The sequence below is a fragment of the Cygnus olor genome, chromosome 1, assembly GCF_009769625.2.
Source record: "Cygnus olor isolate bCygOlo1 chromosome 1, bCygOlo1.pri.v2, whole genome shotgun sequence".
Taxonomy (NCBI): Eukaryota; Metazoa; Chordata; class Aves; order Anseriformes; family Anatidae; genus Cygnus; species Cygnus olor.
The window spans coordinates 120187042-120214398 of NC_049169.1; the positions used below are offsets into that span (position 1 = coordinate 120187042).

The window sequence follows — 27357 nt, forward strand, 5'->3', positions numbered from 1 at the left end:
TACAACTAGACCAAATTTTCTTAAAAGGGGCTTTATAGATTACAGCTAAAGGTGATCATATGTTGAATTGCCCTATATTTTGCATAGATAGTATTACATGGTATTACATTAAATTAAATGTATAAAACGTGAAGTGTTTATTTTACTCCATCTTTTACGTCATGCATATTAACACATCTTCATACATTACGTTAAACTTGTCAAGTGATATTACTAATCATTTCATCAATTGGCATTTGAAGTCAGAGCTCAGAAGCATAATGGATGAGAACTGTATTAATCAAGTAGGAGTATTATACATGTCACGTTTAGGTCATTTGCACAGAAGTGGATTAGATTTAATTATAGTGACTTTTGATTCTTTCAGATTGCATGTGACCTTGTTCAGGAAATTAAAAAATGATGTCTTCCACATTCAGCTTTCTTAATTTATTATCAGAGATTTACGTATCATCAACAACTACATTACATTGTTTAAGAAAAGGCACATTCAACACTAAGTACAGTAATTTTCTTTATTTCTTTCATAATAAATATAATTTTCATATTTATGAAAGTCATACTTAGGACTTTTTTCAGTCATAAATATAGTTTATGCATTGAATTCTGAAATGTTGTTTGTGAATTACGGTTCTTCCAGTTAAAGAATAGCTTTCGACAACTAGCTCTAAGCAGCTACCTAATATTTATTCTGCGTATCTGTCTTTTTTACCTTGTTTTATTCCATTGCATATCTATATTTGGAGAGCTATTATGATTTCTTTCACAGTTTTGATGACAAAGGCAGAGGGTGGGCTTTAAATACCTCCTTCCTCCCTGAATATGTTGCATCCTAGGTTTAGTCCCTCCATACAGCACTGCATCAAACTTCCCAAAGATTATTGCTTTTTCTTATGAACTGTAACCTGTGTTTCAGTTATTTATATAAATGCATAAATAGATCATGGTATCTTTTGTGGATCTATCATGTGGATCTTTTTACTTTTGGTCCTGTTTCAACTTCTTTGTGATATGTGGAAAAAGTTTCCTATCTTAATTATTCAAGTTCCCATCTTTCTTTAAAGCAAATATGCTTAATTGTCAACAGAAAAATTCTGAGGCTAAGCTAATTTCAGGGATCCTCAGCTGAAACACAGCCATAAAGAGCAAATTGTTAGAAAAATAGATGAAAGATGGGATTGTCCAACAGGTAATTTGTGAAGAGAATGAGTAGAGTAATTTTTGAATTCTGCATATTCTAAATCAGTACTTTTAGTGTTTCATATAATTCTCCATATTTATTGTTATGTCATCTATGATGTAGACTGGGCTATCAGTCAGGAAATATTTCAAAATGACATCATCAGCCCCTAAGCTATATTAGATGAACCAAATTCAAAAGAAGTATATGAGAAAATTTTATCTTTCCTAGAGTTGTCTAAAATGTTAACCGTATTTTGACTCATATTTAGCATTTAAACAAATTTGAATACCATATTTATCACACTTCCACGTGTGTCTCTGCCTTTTTAGTTTCAGCCTGAAACAGAATGCATTACTGAAATACCACAAGGGATTATTTCTATAAATCTGATTCAATTTCAAGTGCTGACTTCATTAATAATAGGCTTTCCTGAGGTCCAGTTGAATTATTCTCAAATATTCCTGAACTTCTGGGTGCTTAATGAGGTCTAAATGAAATTTGAAAGCTTTTGGTCTCTCGTCAGCTGAACGTAAATTAGAGGCAGCTCCATTAACTTCTTTGTAAACTGATTAATCTGGAAAAAAAAAAAAAAAGTATCTTTTTAGTAGCTTTGCAATTAAAGCTTAAAAAGCTTTACATGCATTATAGCATCCTGATTGTCTAAAATACATATATATATATACTTTTTTTCCCCTTCCTGTCATCTATACTCTGTATAGTTTAGTGAGTGAACTCCCAGAAGTTTGCAGAAAAGTTCTTACCTTGTTTCTAATTATTGGCCATTTTGAGTTTCTAGAGAAACTGCCATTGAGTTGTTGGTTTTGGGGTTTCTTTTCTAACTGCATCTATCTTCTCTGTCTAGAGGAGAAGGATTCATGTGCATCATTTAACAGATGAATATTCTCAGTTATCACTAATGCTGTATTCCTCAACTTACTTCTCTCTGTATATTTATAAATACGTGCAAATCAATTTTATATGTACGTATATTATATTTATGCACACATATTTCTGATGTAACTTAAATGTATAAAGAACTCTTACAACTGTGAATATCTACATTGCCAAAATCAAACATGCTTTCACTGTAAGTCTTTGGCTTGCTATTCTGCTAATATGACTAACCTAAACCCTTTGCATAAAGCTCTCGAGAATACTGCCTTTCATGCTGATCAGCTAAGAAACACAATTTTTATTGAGGAAAAGTTGCTTGATAAAGGAGGGCTGGCAGAGAAGAGTGCAGTCTCAAAGTTTCTACGTGCAAGCCTTATTAGTTTGTTAGTGACTGGGAGCATTGTTTTGTCGAGTAGAGAATTAACTTCTATATTTAAGGAAAATTCCCCTCCTTTACTGGATTTATAACAGGAATATTGCATGCGTAGTTGCTCAGTTTTTCCAATTCAGTTTCTGTATTTGAATAGTTGTATCTGAGATCTTATGAAGAGTTCCCTTTCACAGGAGTATCTTAGCAGACACTTGTTTGTGTAAACAAAATGAAAGGCAGGGGATGGGATAACTTCAGCATATTTGATTGGATGAATGTTTCAAAGTATGGCCTTCTTGAAACATGTTAACACTAAATGTTGTTAACGTTATTTCTCAATTCTAGATTTTAAATCCATTTACCCTGTATTTCTGTATTTTTTAGTAGAAAGTTCTTTTTTTTTTTTACCCATCTGTTCATTTGAAATCAAGTTGCTTTCTTGATACAGTAAGACATTATGCTGTGTAATATAAAACAATTTTTTGAAACATCTATAACATAAGAAATAAAGTTCTTTTCTGCTTTCAAAGCAGGTAGTCTGCTGGATGATCATAACTCCAATGTATTGATTATTTGGATTCATTTTGGCAGTGCATTTTCTGTATAATGATAATATGTCAAGTAATGCTTATTGAAAATGGAATTCCAGTCTGTTTTCATCTTTATAGATTTATTATTCCAAATAATATACATCTCTTAGTGAAATTACTATTTAAAAATTACAGTTTTAATTTAATCATGTATTGTTATACTGTGACAACCTGTAATTACCTTGTTTTTTAATTTTCTTCAAAAGTATTTGGGAGGGGTTACTCATTAGTGTTCTTTCTCCTTTTATAATTTTGCATTTGATAAGTATGGCTGGTTGGGTGAGGCAAAAAGGTCTTTGGATATTGAGCAGGCACAGGAACTGACTGCAAAATGAGCTGTTCAGGATCCTTTCAGATGATGAGCAGCTAAATGAACCCTGGGCCCCCATCGCTTCCCTTGGCGGGGCAGATGGGAATGGGGATGGTTTGTAGGAGGTGTCTTTCCTTTCCAGACTGTTATTTTGGGTAATACAGAAGACTTGCAAAGGTGACAGGGAGAGGATGGTAGAAATTGGTGGCAAAGGCATTTTCAAGTTATCACCCACCTACAGGATGTATGAGTTTTTATGAATTGTGGGTGAGGCTGAGCTCCCTGTATGGGAAGTGCAGGTGCTGTGACAGTGGAGTGGGATAGGGCTCAAAGTAGTGAGCATCATACTCTCTGTGAGACGCGTGAACTTACAGTTTCAGAAATGCTCATTTTCATGCAGTGGAAACTGTAAAATTATGGTAAAAATATATACGTATATATACATTACCCCTTCTCCTACCGTTGCTCTCCAAAATATTTAATGTATTCAAACTAAAAATCCATTATAATTAGTTATTTTAAAACAGATAAATTATTTAAAAACATGTCCCTCCAAAGAGAAAAATAACAATTTGACCTTTATTAATTGTTAGTTATACTCATTTTATAAAATACAGCCAGTGTCCGTAATTCCAATCACTCATCTTTTATATCATCTTACACATAAACATTTAAACATATATATGATATTAAAAGCCCAGCAGTTTTTTTTTTTTTTGTTGTTGTTGTTACAAAAAATAAGCACGGAAGTTGTGAATTCGTCAACATAGAAATTATTCACAAGTCTATTCTTTCACTGCTTATCTAGTTCATCAAAATATCTATGACCCCACTGTAGTCAGCTACTTTGCTTTTCCATGTGTAATTGGGACTCAAGTAGTGTACTTCAGAAGAAGAGAAAGCTAGGAACATCATTTACAATGTTAGTTTAGATAAAGGTAAGAGGAAGAGAGGCAAAGCACTAGTTTATTAAACTTGCCATGTATTTGACCTATAAGGCAGTTTGTTTTTGGAGGTCAGAGTGATAACCTTTTAGCATCATCAGTATGCTCAGACACCAAAGCCATCTTCAACTGGTATTTGTAAGAGCTGCTGCCCATGTCCTTGGAGCAATCAGTGACACCAGCTCTGCAGTTTCTAGGAAAAAGACAAACGTGCAGTAACTTCTACTAAGATTGTTTACTGCAGTACACTTGCTGCCTTAGCAGCCAATGGATGTTGAGAGTAGAGAATGTATCATATGGAACACATTAATCACATAAACATCAACACTGTTGATATAGAGCACAAAACAGAAACTGACTCAAAAAAAAATCATTTTTCCCCCCTCTCTTTCCTTTGCTTCTTTCTTGCATTTTTACAGCTGATTGTTGCTCCTCATTCCACCACTGAAGTACCCGTGCAATTCTGTCCATCTACCCTTGGAAGAGGAAATCACAAGGCATCAATAACCTTCAAATGTTCACAGGTATGGTACTATATTTGCTGCCCACAACACATGGAATTCAGATTGGATAATGTTTTTAATAGGCATGTAAGGGTTTCAAGATTAAGGTCAAGTTGAAATTTAATTGCTGGATACATAATTAAAGAGCAAATGTAAAGATGTTCTATTTACTATTTTAAATTTTGAGGTAATGGACTAGGAGCTAGAATAAGTAATGAATACCTTTAGTTTTCTTGGTAACCAGACAGTTCTGCTGTTTTTAATGCCATAACACTAGCATTTCCTAGCATTGTCTCCTCTGAAATTTAATTTCTTGATGTTTTTCCAAAATTTTGAATTGTTTCAGTCTGATCTGAACTTTGAAAGGTTGTATACTTGAAAAAGTTGCTTCTTCAGTTTAGTTAAAAATGCTTTTTACTTTGAGATTTTAGAATAGTTGACTTTTTTTTATTATTGTTATTTTATTTGTCTTTGAATTTTCCCAATTTTTAATGAAGAATGCCTAAACGAAGAATAAAGTCATCAACATGACCTACTAGTTGACTGAAAATTGCATCTGGAAACAAAAGGAAAACTGATAATATGATGTAAATGTCAATATTTCTTCACACAAGCTCTGGTTGAGTGAATCATTTCTTTATTCTTGTTGGATGCTCAGATACCTTAATAGATTACTGACCCATGAATTATTTCAATTGAGGGCTACCAGAAGTTTTCAGTAGTGTTTTAAGTAACACTGCAAACGCAAATGTTCTTTCATGTGAGGAAAAGAAATAGTGAAGGAATTGATGTAGCAATTTCTTTTACGTTATAGTATTTCTGAAAGACAGATTATTCGTAGGTAGTGTTAGCACAGCATTTATTTTCAGGATAACTCCTCTTAAATACTTAATAAGTATAAAAACAAGATGCCAGCAATTGCCATGTGAATAGTGTATGCCCCACAACAGTTCAAGAGGATGGAATGCCATTGTCTTGCCTGAATCATAATGGTACACAGAAGTCTTATCTCTATATTAAAAAATAATAATTCTTCACCAAATACAGAATCAATGAAACATTCAAATAATTCATTTAAACCTTTCAGGTACAAATTGAGCCCTATCACCTGAATCTTGTCATTCTGTGCATATCCTTTCAAGTAATGGCAAATCTCATTTTTTTTATCTGCAGTGAAGTTCAGTCAGTATTTCATCCTTCTAGTTGTTTCATCCAAACCCATTTTACTTTTTCAATATATTGGTATAACCTTTGTAATTTTGAGTGCTCTTTTTATGCTTGAGTCTTTTGAATTTTGTACATTTACATTCATTTTTACTGCTACAGTCCTACTAAATTCATCCCAGACTATTTTTGCTTGCTAATTGTTATACTGATAACTGACAGTGAATATTTGCAAAGGTACGACTGACATTACTAATGAAGACTTAAAGAATGTTTCTTGTCAGTGATGGATGTCTCAAACAACTTTTTACCTACAAAATACCCCAATATCCATCTCTTTCTCTTGATTTCTCTGATTAAATATATCTGAATGGATACTTAAGCCATCTGATAGCTAAATAGCTGACTAATCAAAAATCAGTTAATGACAGCACTTACAGTTTCTGACTGTGCTCTTTGCTGAACTGAGAGAAACTGCTCTGTTGAAGCTGCATGAAGAGCTCTTCACAAAATGAATTTGAGTTTTGCTCTAATCATTGTGCTGTACTTTGTGAAATCTGAAATTAACTTTGTTGGGACAGCAGAACAGAAATATCAGCCTTAACATAACCCGTGCTTAGAGTTCTAATGTATTTCTTTTATTCTATTCTCTTAATGCATCCCTAGCACCAGGTGTAGTGTAGAGAATTTAATAGTAGTAAGTAGTATTAAAGAGAAGCTTAGTGCACTAGTCTAGTGCACTAGTGAGACTGCACCATGAATATTGTGTTCAGTTTGGGGCTCCTCACTACAAGAAGGATATTGAGTTGCTCAAGCATGTACAGAGAAGAGCAATGAGGCTGGCGAAGGGATTAGAGAACAAGACTTAGAGGAATGACTGAGGGAACTGGGGTTGTTTAGTTAGGAGAATAGGAGGCTGAGGGGGAGACCTCATAACTTTCTACAACTACCTGAGAGGAAGTTGCAGAGAGAAGGGTGTTGGCCTCTTTTCTCAGGCGACAAGTGACAGAATCTGACAAATCAGTCTCAAGTTGCACCAGGAGAGGTTTAAATTGGACGTTAGAAATAATTTATTCATGGAGGGGGTGGTTAAGTATTGGAGTGGGCTGCCCAGGAAAGTGGTGAAGTCCCCATCCCTACAGGTATTTAAGAGACTTGTGGACGTGGCGCTCAGGGACATAGGTTAGTTATGGGACTTGATAGTTCAGGTTGATGGTTGGATTTGATGACCTTCCTAGATTCCTTCCTGAGATTCTATGACATGCAATTTTGCTGTCCAACGCTATTTTCTGAATACATGATATCTCATTTTATTTATCGCTGTTTATACTGAAAAGTCTCAATGAATTAGCTACCTTTTACAGTATTTCCAGTTTTGTTGTTAGGTTTTACATTCTGTCTCTTATAGATCTTCCTTATTTTTTCAGACAGGCTATGTAGAAGTAAATGCAATATTGAAGATAACAAAAATAGTGTCTTGATTTTATTTATAGTGCTCTGTTCTCCTTGTGGTGCATAACTTTTTAAATGATAGTGAACAAAACTGATCGAAGGATCACTTTGGGCAGTTTGTAGTTAGATTTTAGTCTATATAGTTCTATAAAGACAGCATCAGGAATCTACAAATTAAACATTTACCTTAAAATAATGGTAGTATCTCTACATTTGCCATTCACTTTTAAAGGTTCCATAATGAGTGGCATTACTAATGTCAATCTTTATAATCTTGAAAGAGCAAATCTGGGGCAGGCAGCTCTTTACTGCCATGCTGAAAATTTGATGAAAATTAACACCTCAGTTTAATTTTCTCTATATGTTTATTATTACATATTTTTTTAATGCTCTGTGGTGATATTCTATATCCACCAGTTCTTTCCAATCCTCTTGATTCTTCTCAGTATAGTTGTTAATGTTCCTTCTTACCTTTGGAGTAACAATTGTAGCTCTTTGATGATTGTATTGCTGCCCCATCAATTAATTATTTGCCTTCATTTTGTGTCTTCTCAAGAGGACTTATCACTTAATCTCTTTTCAGATTCTAATATACATGCTTTGAGTTACCTTCTTGCAATCACCCACATGTTTGCATTCACTACACTGGGAGCTCTGAGTAGCATGAAAGTTACATACAAAAAGGGGATGTGAACATCTCCCAAACTCCCATACGAAAAGCCTTGAACAGTGGAACTATTGATTCCCAGATAGCGATATTTAGAGTACATAATAGCTTGAGGGAATAAGAAAGAATGAAAGCATTAAACAGCACTTCACTCACAAGAGCAAAGAGACATAGAACACTAGAAGAAAGAAATAGGCAATTTCCCTTAAAATTTGTAGGTCTGACTGGTGAAATAATAAATAATGACACAGTTTTCATCCACAGCTTATAGAATGGATATTTTACCTGTTGGGGACTGGTCTTCCTCCTCAGTTGATGGAACCAACTAGCATAAGTGCGTGCATTTTCCAGGGTTCTTCCGTCATCATATCCTTCAAAAATCCAACTTCTGAAAATGTTCTGGTAGATGTCATGCTAACAGGTACAGTATTGTTTTTGGGTGGGGGGAGGAACTTAAGCTCCTTCATTGCATTAAAAGTGTGGGTGGGATATGATTACATTTGACTTATTCCATTTCTAGGAAACAAGGATATTGTGTATCATTCACATCCACCCTGAAAAGCTATACAGACTATGCTGTGGAAACTGAGAAAGAACATAAACCTCTAAAACCCATTCATAGTAGACCACTTCCATCATAAAAACTCCTGTGTACATGCAGCTGGTTGTTTACTCTAAACTGCACTGGAACATTTAGGCAATAGGAGTCGAGTCTCCTGGGGTGTATTTTGGGAGCTCTATGTCTAAGACAAATAGCTAATATTTTGTTTCAGTTTTGTTCCTCAGGTGTTTCCCAAAATATTTTTTCAGATTACAGACAGTTAAAGAAGTTCATAAGAGCAAAACATTTCAGGTTACTTCTGATTGAGGTTCCAAGCAAGTATGTTTCAGAAATAATTTTAAACATACTTCAAGAAATAATATAAGATCCAGAATTAACAAATATAATTAAGTCACTGTCCATACTGAGATTTCACAAATGGTGTAGAAATCAAGTTCAAAGTCCCAGATTCTATCTCAAGACTAAATTTGTCTTTCAGTGAAGCAGAGAGCTTTAGAATGTTCTCTGAATCTCCACGTGGTCCAACATAATACGTAGCATCATAAAACAAGTGCTAAAGCATTTCTTAGCATCTGCATATAACAAAAATCAAAGATACACCTTTCAGCAGCCACTTTCAGCAAAATCAAACATATACAAACGTAAGCTTTAAGCCAGGTTTACAGAGTCATGCTCTGATTTGGTGTTTGTGGTGCATAGACAAAGGGAAGAAACAGGATTTTTACAAACGTAGATTCATATTTATTTGCTGCAATGAATTAATGCTTTTTAATAAATTACAACTTCTGAGATATGAATTAGAAATACACAGACTTGTGAAAATTGAACAATACCATACATGAAAAAATTTGAGAGCATTTCTCGTATCTGCTAGTGAAGTAAACTTCTATAAAGTCACCACCATATAAAGTCTCCCTTCAACAGCATTCATAGGCATCTGGTTGTCTCTTATAAGCTCATCACAGTCAGCATTTTTGTTTGTTCTATGATTCTGAGAACAACAACAACAAAAAAAACCTTCTCAGTGATCTCCTGAGAATTCAGTATAAAATTTTCAGAACTATCATTTTGAATAGATTGTGTTTCCAAAAGTCTATTGCTACGCTTGCTTTCTTGTTGATCCCTAGGTTTAGTTCTGCAATGATCACTTAATTTTATTAGATTTTTACCATATATTGTATAATATCTGTAGGGTAATACCACAGGATATCACAAAACTTAAGCTGAAAAACAGATAAAGCAACAGTTGGCACTTGGGCTGTTAGCTGTTACAGCTAAAATAGTTCAAGTCCAAACAAGGTGGGAAAGTCTTGATGCTTTGCACTGAGTTAAAATTAAGTCCCATGGCTTGTTATTAGCAGTGCCAATACCATATTCACTGGACTAAACATAAATGAGGTGGAATGAAGAACATGTTAAAAAAAAAAGTGAGTATAAAAGCACCATGAGAGTACCTAGCAAAAACATCAGGAAGGCCACAGCCCAGAAGGTGTGGAGACTAACAGAAAGTAACAAGAAGAGGTTCTAAAGGTAGTTGCCTAACAAAATTTAAGAAAAATGCAGATGGGTCTATGGATGGATGTGGGGGAATCAACTAGTTACACAGTGCAGAAAATGCTGAAGTGTTTGATGTCCCCCCACCCCCCATTAAGATTTGCAATCAAAAACTTCTCCCAAGGCAGCATGTATTGACATGGTTTGAAATGGAGACAGGCGCTCATCAGGAAGCTATGGGCTGTGGGCTACTTGTAGCAGCTGGATTCATTCAGATCCACAAGTCCAGATAAAATTCATAAAGTGATAAAAGAGTTGGCCAGTGTGATTGTGAGTGAAAATTCATGGTGATCAGGAGATATTCCTGATAAATAGAAAAGAGACATATTGTTCTCTTCTTTTAAAATTGTAGAAGCAACACTGAAGAAGTGATGGGTTGATCAGCCTCACCTCAGCACCTGGTAGGGTCGTTAGACACATCCTCTTGCACTCTGTGCAGACCAATACAGTACATTTCCGAGCACATGAAAGTCAAGAAGATAATCAGGAGTAGTCAGATGGCTTTGTTAAGTGCAAATCATGACTGACTAACCTGATTGCCTTCTACATGGAAATGACTGATTATGCAGACGAAGGAGGAGCAGTGGATATAATATAACATGATTCAGTAAGACTTTTATCAGTGTTTCCTTTAGCACTCTCATTTGGAAGCTAAGGAAGTCCAGACTTAATGAACAGACTGCTGAGTAGGTTGAAAATGTGGATGAACAATTGGTCTCAACGGATAGCGATCAAAAGTTTGACAGTTAACTGCTGGCTGGTAATGAGTATAGTACCCCAGGGGTTGATCCTGGGGTCCATATTATTCAAAACCCTTATTAATGACCTGGATGATCATAGAATCATAGGATGGCTTGGGTTGGAAGGAACCTTAAAGACCATCCAGTTCCAACCCCCCTGCCATAGACAGGGATGCCACCTACTAGATTGTGTTGCCCAGCACCTCATCCAGCCTGGCCTTCAACACCTTCAGGGATGGGGCATCCACAGCTTCTCTGGGCAACCTGTTCCAGTGCCTCACCACTCTCTGAGTGAAGAATTTCCTCCTAAACTCTAATCTAAATCTCCCCTCTTTTAGTTTAAAACCATTACACCTTGTCCTGTCATTATCTGACTGAGCAAAAAGTTATCAGTCTTTTTTATAGGCCCCCTTTAAGTATTGAAAAGCTGCAGTAAGGTCACCCCAGAGCCTTCTCTTCTTCAGGCTGAAGAGTCCAAGCTCTCTCAGCCTTTCATCATAGGAGAGGTGCTCCAGCCCTCTGATCAACTTCGTGGCCCTCCTCTGGACCCATTCTAACAGCTCCACATCTTTTTGGTGCTGGGGGCCCCCAGATTTGGATGCAGTACTCCAAGTGGGGCCTCACAAGTGCAGAGCAGAGGGGTACAATCACCTCCCTCGACCTGAGTGCAATGTAAATTGGGGGAAGCGGCTGACATGATGAACGGTAGAGCTTCAGTCCAGAGGGACACTGATAAATTGTTGGAATATCTCTTTTTCTGATTGCTCTCATTTGTCAGCTCATGGGGCAGCTACACTGGGGCTGCTGAAGATACAGTATTATTTTTTTACACTGTTACTAATGCAATCTTCCTTCTAAAATGTTTACCTTTTGTATTTCTCTCATTCTATTTTCCCTTTGTGATAATTTTATTTATCTTAGTTCAGACACATATAGAAGTACTGTGAATTACTAGCTATGCAACCCACCCTAGTTGCTTGGGAATTAACTGATTATACAATTTCTTAAAGTACAGGTGTGTATTACATGTGTGACATGAAGCTTCCCAGTGCAGATCGTGGAATGTGGCATGCTTTATTCTAGTGTGAAATGCAATCTGGTATTCTGATTTGTACAGCAAGAAGAGCAGTTATGAGAAACAAATTTGTACTGTGATCTTTATGGAACAAAACCCATAATTGTCTTCTTAAACCTGTCTTGAATTTGTTACCCTGTTTCCTTCTTTTCAAAGAAAGAGAAACCTAGTCTTATAATCAATGTTCAGCTTAGTATTTATGGTCTTTACATGTTCTGGAAACTAATTTAGTTGAACTTTTATGTTGTCCAGATATAGTTTACCTGGAAAGGTAATGAGTGTACTAACTCATATATTGTAGATATCGTAGTAATACAGATATATGTACAGACGACACTAAGTTGGGGATGACAGCAGGTGACACCAAGATGGGGGGAAGTGTCAATGTGCCAGAGGGTAGGAAGGCCCTGCAGAGGAACCTGGTGAGGATGGGTCTATGGGCAGAGGCCAAAGGGATGAGGTTCAACAAGACTAAGTGCTGGGTCCTGCACTTTGGCCACAACAACCCCAAGCAATGCTACAGGCTTGGGGCAGAGTGGCTGGAAAGCTGTGCAGAGGAAAAGGATCTGGGGGTGCTGATGGATGTTCACCTGAACATGAGCCTTGTATCAGAAATAGTGTAGCCAGCAGGACCATATAAGGAAATTATAGATTTCCTTATATGGTCCTTATATAGATTTAAAGATTCCTTATAAGAAAACCATTTCAGATAGCTTTTCTGCCATTGCAGTATCTCAGTTTAAGAAAAAAAGTTGCTTTAGTAATATATTAAAGTATGTAGGCTTTTCTTATGCACCAACCTTTGATAATTTGAAAGTGTCTTCGAATTCTTTTAGTTTGCAAATAGGTTGCAAATTTCATTTTCAACCTCTAAACTACTTTCCAAAACCTGAAACTTTACTCCTGAGGTGAAATAATTTTGAGACTGTCTTCTCACAAGAAACAGGACATTCGATATTTTCCATCATGAGAGCTTCTCTTCACCTTCCTGAACATCTTTGTTCATTCTTCTGTTCCTTAAAGCTATTTTAATTTTGTTCTGTAACCACGCGGTCTTCTCCAGACAGTTTGTTGTATTTTTGTGTATCATATCTTCTGTCAGCAGTTTGCCATTCAATGTTACTACTCTTTAACACGGGATATATTATTCAGAAGTAGTCAGATTTTTGGTTGTTTATTTTATTTATTTATTTATTTTTTTGGTCTTCAGGTCAGGAACAGTCCAGTTGTCACCTCAATGCATCTGTCCTAACCAAGTTCCCCACTAAGGAATCTGCTTTCCATCTTCTGCTCAAACAGACACGAGGTATGTAATTTATTGAGTTTTACTTTGAAATTTTAACAAGGTATGGTCTTTTATGGTGCCTGAAAACCACAGTGTATGTAAAATTCAGTGTTTTGATGAATGCAGCTATTCGAGTTGATGTGCTGAATCTGAGTACTGTGGAGCCCAGTATTGCCCCAATGCCACTGTCATTTGTTAAACTTAACAAATACAAATACATATATTTATATATATATATATATATATTTATATATATATATATAAAATATATATATCAGATATAAAAAATATATATATCAGGTGTGCATCCAGTAAAGTTCTTCTCAGGTTTGATTTGTTCATTTTTGACAATTATTTTTTATTTTTTCCTTACCTCTGCAATGATTTTCTTAGGCTATTGGAATATGACTTCTTTTGTAAATAATGTCTTACTATCAAAGCACAAATGTTACTAGTGATGCTGATGTGTAAAAGAAAGAAGAGGGCTGCAGCCTGACCTCGTAATAGGTGCTATAAGTATTACATAAAAGAGTGAATGAGCCCATACAGTAATGTAGTCTTGATGTATTTCTACAAAATGCTATGAATTAAGAAACTACATTCAAATAAAGTAGTATTTTACGACTGTAAAGATGAACAGCAAAATTATTAAAATGTTTATGAACTATTATGAACATCAATTGTTAAAATTCTTAAATAACTTTAAATCGAATGGCTTCTTAATTTTTTAGTGAATAATTATATATTTTTATAATAACTGCACATACACTTGGAAAACAATATTTACAAACATTTAAACTATTATCAATACTCATATTATTAGTTTATCCTGTAGCAAGTCACTGTTTCCTAAAACCTGAAGTAGCAGAAAGGAAAAACATATAAATGCTAAAAAAAATCTTTAAAACAAAATGTTTGTTTATTTGAGGGATCAGTTGAGGGTAAAAGGAAAGGGTAAGAAATTTTAGGAATAAATGTGTTAGGCATTTGATAACTACTACTACTTTTTATTGAACTTAAAGAAAACAAAATGGGAAATAGACTTCACAATTATTAAGTTCTAGATTGCTTATCTTTCTCTTCAGACTTGCCTGTCCTTTGAATTGTTTTTTTCTAAGATAGATTTGCTATTGCAAATTACTATTTTCTGTATTTTCCTATGTTGCTCATGGTAGTTTCAAAAGTGACAATAAAATCTAGAAATTATAAACTTGAACTGTCTGGAAAGGATTTAAATATTTGACTTTATTTTTGAATTATATTTTAGGTGACATTATAGGTCACATCTGATCTGAGATAGAATAGGAAGTAGTTAATTGCCTTTAGTGTTGTAATCTTACCAATCTGTTTTACATTTTGCATATGATAGAAATTGATTTATTCAGTTTATTCAGTATTCTAGCATTATGGCAAAGCTTGGATAGAATTAGAGTATTTCAGTTATTACAAGTTATTCATAAAGAGGCTTTCAACTTCTGCTGAAGCTTAGGAGGTAGATAGTCTTCTATATTTACAGAGAATATTTAAATAATTTTCCTGATATCTATTTTTATATTTTTATATACTTCTCAGGTATGCCTTCTATTTTCAAAGTGTATAGATAAATTATTCATATCTTAAAATATAAATTAAAGAAAAAAAATTGGTTTGCTAGTATCTCATACAATTGTGTGCCCATCCATTTCTGTCTGTTATAATGTTGCATGTTGATATAGATATCAGAATAAGCCATACAATTTTCCTCGATGAGGTGATACCTAACTATTAAATACCAGAGTTAGAAAAATGAAATGGGGATTATTTGTTTTCAATTTCATTCAAAAATTTGCCAGATACTCTGGTTTTCCTTAAGATGTACTTGACTACCCTACTTGAATACCCTTCTGTTTTAAGGGATGTTGCAGACAAACTGTTTTTGTTTTCTCTCCTTGAAACTTACTATGCTTCAGCAATATTTCAAAGTGATATAGCAAGAATGATTTAGAAGTAGAAGAGGTAAGAATTTATCTGGACATCGGATCATTTTCTAAAAGTAGATTTTACCCAGGCATATATAAAAGTTGCAAATGTTGCCATTTCTGTGTGCTGCCCTGTTATGTCCTTTTTTTTCATAGAAGCTGTGAGGGGCTGTCCAAAGCAATCTAGCACAGAAAGTACATATTTAAAGTGACAGAGCAATTAAAAGAAATATTACAACAACAATACAATTGTCATAAATTGTACTTTTCAATACTTACTCTTTTATATCAAATATTTTCATAATATAAATCTTTTTCTCTGAGGATTCTGCAGCCTAATCTCTTTTGTTGGGAGGCAGTAAAACCAGCGAATGCACACTTGCTTAGCACCTAGTCTCACTCACAATTTAGGGACAATGGAATCATGTTAAGAATCATATTTATGGAAAGATTCTTCTTAGTATACTTAACAGTAGATGAAGTGTGGATTAGGTGCAGGTGTTACAAAGACTACTTTATCACTGTTCCCTATAGCAAAGAAAGAATACTTTGAAAACATGTTGAAATCAAATTTTCTTCTTACTAGACTTTCTGGAATATGATTACCAGATCATTTTATATGCAACATTTACACTTGTGGAAAAGCTATGCTTGCTGCTAGTTAATTACGTGTTTTGGTTCACTGACTCTGTTTTGTCTAATGCAAAATACAGAGGGAGAAATTCAGAAATAGTGAAGTAGGCTGAAAATCTTGGAATCGTGTTTCACCATCCTTTTACCAAAAAAAAAAAAGCCAAAATACTAGCCATGCTGTGAAATTGTTGCTCATGTTAGTTTTTTTTTTTCTTTTTTTTTACCCTGCCTTAGCTTCACGGTAGTAACCTAAGACTTCTAGACTGCGTATTACTCTTTCCCAGTAACACAGACTGCATTATTTCACCTGGTCCTAATATGAAGTTGTGATCCCATTTTCATTCAGCCTCCATTCTAAGCAGTTTATAGTTTAGCATACCTCAATGTTTCAGGAGGTCAATAAGTTTGTCTGTTGTGAATGACTTGGTGTACCATCACACAAGAACAGTTATCAGAACCTTATTTTGTAGATCTCTCTCTTCACATTTCAGTGTAATTTTTATAGGATATATTTAAAAACTTCGACATTTTAAAGCTATCATTTCACCTGTTGCGTGGTCATTTCTTTTCCTTTTTTACTGAGATCTCTATGATTATCTATTTATTTTTTCCCTTTTCATTGTTTTTTAGTATAAAATACATGTATTCACTAACCCTCACAAGCACTTAGGAAGGCAGGCTAAAATATATTCAGTAAATGTATATACTGTGAGAGCAACATTTTCCAAAACGCTGCCTGCAGTGTTAAACCAGTGATGGCAATAAATTTGAGATACTAAAATTGTGTATGCATGTCAGAAACATTACAGTTTCATATTTTATTAGGCAATAATTGAAAAAGCATTTTAGTATATTTTTTATGATGTGCTATGATTATGGATAATTCAGCTCTTAAACTAATTTCAGCTAAGAAAGGGCAAGATTTTTGCTCGAGTCTTCAGACCATTTCCCTAAAATGTCAGATTTCAAGACTTCGTTCTTTATTTCTGTATTTATTTGCACTTTTTTTTTTTCTTGCAATCACTTTCAAAGACTGAAAGACAATGAAACTAACATACCAGGTTTCCTTAGTTCATAGGAAGACTCCTTTCTTTCTCTTTTATAATTATTTCATTATCACAAGGTAACTAGAAAATCTACAAAAAAGACCTATGAGAAAAAGTTCTTCATTCTAGCAGACTATTTTGAAATGATGTTGGAAACTGTTGAGCTCTCTTTTCTCTTGTATGTTCTAACTACATTCTGTACCAATGGTTTGGTCACTTGCAACAAAGACATAATTTTATGCTTTATAACTTACATCAGAGGTTGTGTTAAGAAGCAGTCAATATTTATATAACAGAACTTGTAGAAAAGGTGCATTCAAGCAATAAAAAGACTAAACAGCAATGTGCATGTCTTAGGCAATAGTACACTATTTTTATCTTCAGAAAAGATAACAATGAAATTAACTGGAGAAAAAATAAACGCTCCCTGAGTTGCTGAGGCTATTCAATGTTTGGAGGCTCGGTTAGGCTATGTTTACATTAACAAGTACTGTGAGGCAATAGCAGTTGGTGTGTTGACCAAAAGTGATACTTAAGACCTGACGTCTAGACTTGCATGTATTATGGAAGTTTTGTATATGGCTCTCTAGGGTCTGATCTCATGGACTACACACTTCTGAGTGAATGTAGCACATCTTTTGGTCTTATTTCTTCCAAAAAGATTCCAGTTTGCACAACTCATTGCAAACCAGAATAAAATAATTGAGGGTAGTTGGGAAATTCATTTCAAAAAACGTTTCCCTTCTTTTGGGGGTTTTAGATTCAACAATGACTTTTTTTTTTTTTTTTTTAAATTCACATGCTTTCACAGGGAAACTGTTCCTTTGAAATGCTGGAGAATTTGGATGCCAGATTTCCTTTGAATTTCCTTGGTCTAACTACTCTCCTGTTTTATCTATCCAAGACTTCCTTCTTTCTGATGAACTTCTGCTACTTTTATTTAGTTTTGAATCCTCCCTCCTTCCTTCCTTCCTTCCTTCCTTCCTTCCTTCCTTCCTTCCTTCCTTCCTTCCTTCCTTCCCTCCCTCCCTCCCTCCCTCCCTGAATTTTCATCTTTTGAAACTATGAAGTTTCATTTTCTTCAATAAAACTGTTCAACAGATGTTCTATTCATGTGGTGCATGAATTACTCATGCTACACAAGATTAATTCAGGAAGTTCATAGACTAGTTTCAGGTCAAAAACCACCACTGTCCATGAGAGTAACCTCCGATGCCCATGGTGCAGATGGAAAAAGAAAGTTCATGATTCTTGATTTAGCTTTTTTTGAACATCTTCTAGATAGTGTAAATAACTGCTAGCATGGATTTTTTTGTGAGGAAGATTTTAAGTAGACAGCAGAGTTTCTTATCCTGGAGTGGTCATAATAATACTGAATTTGAACACCACGTTTAGGCAAATATGAAAATTATGTAAACCTTGGTAGAACAGCTTGAATTGATCCTAGGCTGCTCTGAAACTTAGGTTGTTGGTTTAAGTTTTTCCTTCTCCCCTTCTGGCCCACTTACTGTCTCACAGGTACATTAACTATTTCATGATTGGGTACTATTTGTACAAAAGGCTTTGCAGGTAGGCGATAGATGTCTGTCTGCCTTTATATCTAGGACTTTGGGACTGGTGGGGAACAGCTTTTAGTATGTACTCTGCAATCAGAATGTATACAATTTAAGAAAGCACAGCTTTGATTTATTTACTAATAAGTGTAGGAGATAACCAGGACTAACATGTTGCTAAGCTTGGTATTAGTATGCTCACTGTTCCCGGTGAGACTCATGATGCATATTTGCTGCCCAGGTTGTCATTAGTCATTTAGGAAAGGGTCAGCCTCCATGCTTCTTGGAATGGAATGATCCATGATGTTGCAACCTACTGCTCTTTGCTTTCTTCCTATTGAGTTTTTATGTCTTTTAATCTCAGCTGTATCCTGTTGAGCCCCGGAACTCTTACTATCATCTCTACATTTCTGTATGTGTTTTTACTTTTCTTATCTTTCAAGATTTAGGTATTTTCTCACACCTTAGCAATTTTCTCAATGAAGTCAATCTAAAATTGTGCACCTGTGCTGCACCTGATTAGTTAGCATCACAGGAAAGTGAACTCCAACACAGAAGATTACATGTGCTTTTAAAGAAGTGACTGTTTATGCTCACTTCAAGAACAACTTTCTCAAACACAGTGTATGCAAGACAATGACTTTCCATCTTCTTGGCAATCTTTGCCTATGTATATGACTGTTGCCTTGTCTAAACCCTCAGCTTGCATCTTTCTTGATTCTGACATCTCTGAAGTGCCATGGCACTCAGGAGTTTGTATGGATGTAAAAGGAAGATTTGCTTGGTAAAATTTCTGGAAGAGGAAGGCAAGAGACTTCCTCCTGCTTCATGTGCATGGCAGCTTCCTGGTTGCTGAATCACCCAGTTTACCTCTCTCAACTGGTTGAAATCTTTGTAAGAGTGGTGTTGTCATGTGAGAGCTGACAGAGAGAAGCATGCTTTATTAAAGAGAATGACACTACTGGGACATAACATAACAACATGAGTGATGCAATCCAATCCATATCTATCTCCAGAGGGGTATGCTGACAAAGTCAATGCATTCAAGCTGGTGGCAATCTTGAGTGCAGATTGTGTCTGCTGTCAGCATGGGAAACTCTGTAGATCTCTCTGAAGACACAACACATTCAAGGCTTTCCTCATATGGAAAATATAAGTAAATCAGCAGGAAAATGTTAATGCACTCCTGAAAGCTGACTGAGAGAATGAGTAGGTGGGGAATCTGCTCAAAAATATTCTTACAGGAAAGGCTAGTTATAGGCAGTGTGATTTATAGTGTTAATGATTTACATGCTTTTCAGCACTGAAACAAGTATGCTTGGTATATTGGTACAACAAAACATGGAAATATTCTAATACAATGAACCATAAAACTTAAAGATTTTTCTTTTTAGTTTTATGGAATGTCTTCAGGGCATATGATATATATATTTATGGAGCTTGTTATATGCACTATTTCTACTTTTAGGTTTTGTTTTGTTTAGAAATTATATGGTATGGAAATACCTTTATTTGATTTTTTTCAAATCCAGGCAACTATTTTAATGAAATAACTTAAAGTGAATGAAGTGAAATGCAATACCATAAGAATAATAGGAAGTCTTGGTTGCTGTTCTTTTAAAAACAATTCCTTGAATTCGAAGAGTAGAACAGTACATCACCTTGACTACATAAGGAATTGATTTATCTACTTGAGCATGCTTTCCTGATGTTGCAAAAAGAGAGGAAAAAAAGATCTTCAGGATGCAAATAAAAGAAGGGAAAACATCAGAAATCCATCTTTTGCATACTCTCATGCAAATTCACGTAAGACTTCCCATGTGGATTTATCATGGAAAACAGATTTTCAAGCTATAATTACCTCACAGATTTAAGCTACACCATGCAGTAGGTTTCATCAGAATCTCATGATTTGTTACTGAACAACCAGAGGATAGCACTTCAGAGCATTTAAACTATGCAAATCAGCCTCAGAGGAGGCTGTTATTTAACATTATCTTAGCCTATTTCTCTATTTAAAAATATCTGCTGTGTTTTAGAACTTGACAAGAAATTATCTCCCTGAATTTCAATAGAACTAGAAAATGAAAAGATGATTAATTCTGTCTTAGAATAGCATATTGCTGCTAATATATTTGATAACAGCTGAGGATGGGCAAGATGTGTGCCATAATGTGTCCTTCAGTAAGATTACTTGCTTCCTGCCCTCTGCTTTTCTTCATTCTTGCTGTTTAGGTACTAAACCCAGTGAAAACTCCAGAGACACAGGTTTGTTTCATCCTGTAAACAATCAGTAAATTTATGTTTAGCCCTAAACCGACAATAAAAATTATCTAAACTATTTTTTTGTTGCCAGCTGCACATGTACAGTGTGAAAATTACCAGCAATATCAAACTAATTGTTCCTTGAGTAACAGACCTAAAGAAGCTTGATTTTCTACTGACTTGTTTTATACCCATTTTTCTGTCCTCCACAATGTCTGTCTCCTGTGAATTCACCAGTGCAAGATCCTTCTACATCCACACTCCACCCTAAATATAAGCTGAAGACTGCTTCTTCCCATTTCTAAACTAGCTAATAGCTTCCTGATTGAGAAGTACAACTTTTGATTATGCTGTAGCATTTGCTTCTTTGATGTTTTTAGTTGACTTTCCTTGTCTATCCAGCTGAGTTTCACAAAACATTGAAGGAGTGTTAGAGATCTATATCTAATTTTGCTGAAAGTGAACAGTAGACTAAAAAAGAAAGAAAGAAACAAAACTCTCCTGGTATTGATATTAGTAGTGAAAGAGATAGAAAGATAGGACAATTACTTTTTTTTTTTTCCCCCCTGAAAGAAGAGGCTGAAAATAATTATAAAGTTCTTGAAAACACTAACTCAAAATATTGTATTTTTAAATGAGAAGATAAGTGCAGGAAAGAAGCTGAATCTTTAGTGTAAGACTTTTGAAGATGGAAGATGATGATAAAATTTGATGTTTTCTACAAGGTGGTTTGTGGGGCTGAGGAGGGGAAGAGCTGGTTGGTTTGAACTTTAATGTCTTTCTTACTATTATTATTTATTACTGTATTCTGTTCTAGAGAGTTATTTTTTTTTAAGTAACATGTGGTGCACAGATTTTACTTTAAAACATAAATGCTAGAAGGCAGTCTTGAAATTGAACTTTCAACCTTGAATTTTTATACCTTAAGAGTTCCTGATAGCTACAGTGTTGAATTAATGTACTTTTTTTTTTGACACTTGAGCTTTTCTAAAGCCTTTTTTTTGTAAATATTTTCATTGATTTTTTTTCTTTGTTTTGTTTTGTCAAAGAAGAAATAGCTTTTTAGACTGAAATGAAGAATGAGTCTCAAATATAAGACAAAAGCTAACTGAAAGTCAAATTCCATATATAGTAACTATAGTAGCATTCAGCAACTAAATCACAGTTTTCACCCACAGTGAAAACACAATTCTTCTCAATATAGTGGCTCAAGCTTTAAAGGCAGTGAGCCGTTAAGCCTCAAGATTTCCCTTAATAGGAATTTGATTTAACTGCCCTGCAGGAGCATTGTGTACTTCAGTTTCATTTTAAAAGTTTTATTTCCCAATTGTAAAGGTTTTATATATCTCTTTCAGTATGATGTTCTGATCCCTTCTCCAACCTTTTTTTTCTCATCTTAAATAATATCACTTGTTCTTAGAAGTCCAGGCTCCAGTGCCAGTGTGAGGAGACACTGGGTACAGGTATTTAGAAAACAACTGTATGACTTTTTTTACAAACCCTTGGTACTCTGCCTAACTGTCATATCAAGGGACTGCAAATACCAGAGGTGTGCCTGGTGTCTCTTTTGGAATTTGGTGTGATGTAGCACAGACCCAGGTATGTTAAACAGGGATGTCTCTTTTTGTCTTGTATAAAAACTAATTCCACAAGTCAAAATTATAGAAATAAATAATACCATAATTACCCTGCCAAGCACTCAACTTTGCTTCTGCATATTTTCCAGAACTCTATAAATTTGTTGTCTTCCTTCTCCACCCACTGTTCTATTTGACAACCCTTTGATAGATATCTATCTCTGTTGCTTTCTGAAAATGTTCGTGTGTTGCAACGTTGACTTCATGCCATCTCATTCTGAATTGTAGTCAGCAAGGAATAGATAGGAAAGTTGGTTTGGTTTGATGTGGTTGATGTGGTTTTGTTTTGTTTTGTTTTGTTTGGCCTTTATTTAATCACTAAGTCCTCAGGACTACTTGTTTGAATTGTTTAGGAAAGCTGTCAGAGTGTGCCAGACATGCAGACATTTATTTTCTACTTCTTGGTGGAGTCAGTGTTGGTTGGGCTGTAGTTTAGCAGTATATGTATTAGCTTGATCCAAAATTGTTACCAGTAGCAGAAAAAATCTTGCTGAATAAAGAGGCTTAACATTTAAGAGGGTCTGTGATGTATTGAAGGATTTAGGATGCTGAAAAACATGCGAACCTCAAACTGTTAGAGGTTAGAAATCAATGGACTTTGGGACCATGAAAATTTAGTTCTCCTTTCCCCTCTGATGGAGCTGAATTTGAGCCAGGGTCTTCTTCCACACAGCAGACTGGCTGAGCAGCAGTTATCCCCACAGACAGACGAGCAGGCACATATACACAAGCACAAGCCAACCACACAGATAACACAGAGAGCAGTTCCTTTACCAGCATAAAAACAATCAACACTCATGTAAATGTTTCTCCAAGACTCATGCCTGGATTGCAGGCTCCTTATCTGGTCACTGACACAGATCCTTTCTGGATCTTGGTCTGTTCCTACTTCCTGGCTGGTCCTGCTTGACATTCACCAGCAGAACATACAGTTATGTTCATTTAGCTCACAAGTACATGCATGATTTCGGACAGATTTAAGTCTGTCCTGTATGCATACTCAGTCTGTAGACCCTTTATACAATCAGTGGTCCTTACCATTGGTCACCAGACACTAGTGATCTCCTACTTGTTAGGTAGTGTGACTTGATATTAGGTAGCAGCTGACATCCAACTACTTACACAAAATACCACTCTCTTCAATAACTGGTCCTTAGACTTTCTAAAATAGCTGGCATGATGTTTGTGCAAGGGTCTGACACATCTGGTGTTACTGTTAATATGCTATTTTAGGTACAAATCTGTGTTTGCTTGCAAAAATAGCTATAACCTTTAAAATTTTAAGTAGGGAATGAAAGTGCACTAATACTTAAGTACTTCCCACCCTCACATGTTGTTGCAGTACTTGATAATTGTATTTTCATAAATCTCCACTTTCTTGAGGGAAGGTATTTAACATTATTTTTAGATTAATCCAGAGAAACAGAGGCATACATATACTAAAAATTTGCCATACTAAAGCTATGACTGTTTCAAAGTAAAATCTAGAGTCTTGAAAGGTAAGCAACTCCTCTTTTTTTCATAATAGTTTGGTGAGGCATTTGGAAAATTATTTTCATAGCAAGGTTGAAGAGGAGGCTCAGAATGCAAACTATTCCATGCAACTGTCAGCAAGTCCATGAAAATTCCTGATATTCTTCAATTTCTTTAATCTGTACATTGGAACTATTAGCTTCCTCTTTAAGGTGTAAAATTTAGTCCAGTAAACATATGAGAGCTTTTGTAGTAGATGAGCATATTAAATTCAAATCATGTTTTCTGACTGCATCATTTGCATGCTTGTGTTAGAAGAATCTTATTACTAAATATCCTTGTTTTGTAAATTGAAGTAAAAACTATAGTCTCGCAATAACTTTTTATGTTTAATTGCGCAACCTTTCTTTATCTGATTGCCTCACAAACACTGAAAATCCCTTACAGATTAAATCTTTCTCCTTCATCAGCAATTTTAAGATAAAACAAAGGTTAATAGACCATAAAAATTGATATCTACTAATTACAGGTCTCACTGCCTTTTTCACAATGAATACTGATCACATAAACTAATCCCTGAGCTTTGCTACTGTTTGTATTACCTCTGCTACATACAATGGGCAGAAACCATCAGGTGAGTTGTTTGCAGTCCTGTTAGAGGCTGTTACAATTCTTTCTTTCTAGCCGTTGTATAAACATTTCTATTTTCTATTAAATAGGAAAATAAGAAACTGATTGCTGAAAAGAGCTGTTATACAGACCTGTATGAGTAACATATTCACTTTTAAACATGCACAAACAAGCAATTCAGTTTTATCACACGCAATAGCACAAGACCACAATACACAATGAAATAACATAATGCCAGTAGCTGTTGAGGAATTTTTGGATGATCTTTATCTTTCCAGATTGCTTTACATCTCTTCAAGTGCAAAATCACCATCTGTACCCTATTAGTCCTTTCTTCTTTTCTTTTCTTTTTTCCTCTTTTCCAAATCAATGAAATTTCATGTTATTTTTGTGACCTGAATCCATAGATTTACCTAATTCTCCTCCCTACTAAGAATGAAAATGCTTTTTTTCTTTTTGCTATTTCTGCCTGTTATTGATTAGAGAAATAAAGCTTTTTCAAACTTTCTGGAGCCTATTTACTTATAAATTGAGTCCCTCCACTTGGTAGTGTTAACATATGTTGCCTTCTACAGATGTTGTTCATCTTTGCAATATAAGCATGCTTAAATAATTCAAGATGAGAATGAGAGATTCAATGATCCCATGTTATGTAGCTGATCAAAGAAAAATTTGGTCGTGACTCATTTGTTCTACTTTACTAAAAAACAGAATGATGTTAATGAAGTTTATTCACTCTTAGGAAAAAGCAGGGATAGAAAAAAGGTCAATGTTATTCAATAGCTTAATACAAAATATTACATGTTTTTAACAATGAGCTTAATTAATCATTGTTAAATCTTAATCATTCAGAACAATTTTCAATGAAATGTAGAGGATTCACCATCACTGGTAACTTTTAAATCAAGCGGCCTTGTTTTTTCTAATTATATTCTATTGTTCAAGAAAAGTTGTTGAGACTGAACCTTGATTTTTCAAAGTAAGTTCTAAGAAATCCCGTGTATTTAGGCCAAGTTGGATGATCACAAAGACTGAACTATTTAGCAGTGAAAAATGAAAAAAGCTGGAGAGTTCTGGATAAGTAAACATGCTTTTAATATGCTTTTGTTGGTTCAGTCAAAAATGACAAAAAATACTTTCAACTTAACATTTTCAGAACTTCCACTATATTCATTTGTTTATTCTTTTCTTACTTCAGAATGAAAACAGGGGCAAGAAATTGAGTACCTTTAACAGTATACATAGATATTAATTGTTCAAGCTTTATTTTCTTTACACATAACTGTTGCAATCTGCCTCTAAATAATCAGTGTTTTCTTTCAGATTTTTTGATCGTTAGCTGTTATACAAAAGGAAGAGATAAAATAATGAAATTAACTATGATTTAATATATTCCCTCAGAAAAAGCTGTAGACTGTAGGCAAAATCAACTACAGTGACTTATTTTTTAAACTGTTTTCTAACCTCTCTAACTCCTAGCTGCTATATATCAGAAAATAAACTTTTTCATTCTTCCATTAAGTTGATGCCAAATGACAGTTTATGAAGATCTGTTCAATGTTATCTTTATACGCAAAGATTTCTTCCTGCACCTTTTCTACAGTTGACACCTATGACAAACAGCTACCAGGAAAAGCTGTTGTCCCTTCATTTGTTCAACTTGATTGCAAGTCAGTTATGCCCAGAGCTGCTTTAAAGACTGTTCCCAACCATACAGAACAGTAACATGCCCTAGATTTGAAGGTTAGCTGCCTCTCATTTTGACAGATTTAAAATAGATAATCTAACCACTTCCATGAAAATTCTCATTCCCCGTTATTTTACCAGAAGTGATTATCAATGAAAGTTGCAGTAACTGACCTAAAATATCTCCTTCCTATCCTGAAAGAGTATTGTTTTCATGTAATCTTACCCACTACTGTAGTTTAATTAATTTTTTAAAAAGGGCCAGCAATGACAACCTGTTTTTGTCCTTCCTGAATTAAAAGAAAAAGAAAAACAGCTTGCCTGCTATTAAAAAAAAAAAAAAAAAAAAAAAAAAAAGCAGTTTGTGCAAAAATGAGTAAAAGCAAAGTTGTAGACAATTGGTTTATATTTCATATGAAAATGTTGATGATAATCATCTTGCCTCCTGCACTGTGGAATATCCATTTCTGGATTCACACAGATGTACAGGATCTTCAACAGTCACATCTGTTCAGAAGGACTGTGGCTCTCATTTACCACTTAGTCATCCAAAGCCTGTCCCCTGTGTCAGTACTATTCAGAATCATCTTGATGCTGTCAAGTAATTTATGTTCTTGATCCCTTCTGAAACATCTTAATATCAATTCCCAATTTCAGTGGATTTTTTCTCTCTCTTTTGGGAGACTTTTTTGTTTGTTTTGTCTCTTACCTTAGCAAATTTTCAAATCCATATAATTTCCTAAACATCTGCTTCTAATCATTTTGTTCTTTTTCTGGAGGTCCCAAAACATCCTACTGTCTGAATTTAAGGGGCCAGCAACTCATATATTTTTGGATTTTTGGAATACTTACTTTATTTTGCTCTAAGTGAGGGCTATGAAGTTAATTTTAACCTTGTCCACAAAACAGGAAGCAATGCACAGCTCCCAGTCAAGAATAGCTAATTGTCTTTACAGTTGGAAACTCATGCCACATCTCAGCTACCCCTTAGGAAACCAGATCATAGAATCATTAAACCAGATAGACCATAATAAACATCCTATTAAACACAAGAATTCAGCAGATACGTTTTGAGAATTTGATCAAGTCTTACAATTTAAATATAATCTATATCTATACCTGAGTCTGACAAGTGAATAGCCATCTGCAACATTAACTGGTCCAACATGTTCCAGATCTTTAC

The 27357-nt window shown here is 34.8% G+C and overlaps 1 protein-coding gene across 2 annotated transcripts in view; it reads left to right on the top strand.

Annotated features, from left to right (window-relative positions):
- LOC121057126 (cilia- and flagella-associated protein 47-like) overlaps positions 1–27357 on the top strand; it is a 302279-nt gene that overhangs the window by 218267 nt on the left and 56655 nt on the right. For both annotated transcript variants that reach the window (XM_040530883.1, XM_040530892.1), the window contains 3 exons: positions 4711–4815; positions 8342–8498; positions 13219–13314. In XM_040530883.1, coding sequence (XP_040386817.1) covers positions 4711–4815; positions 8342–8498; positions 13219–13314 — 358 coding nt within the window. The remainder of the gene's footprint in view (positions 1–4710; positions 4816–8341; positions 8499–13218; positions 13315–27357) is intronic.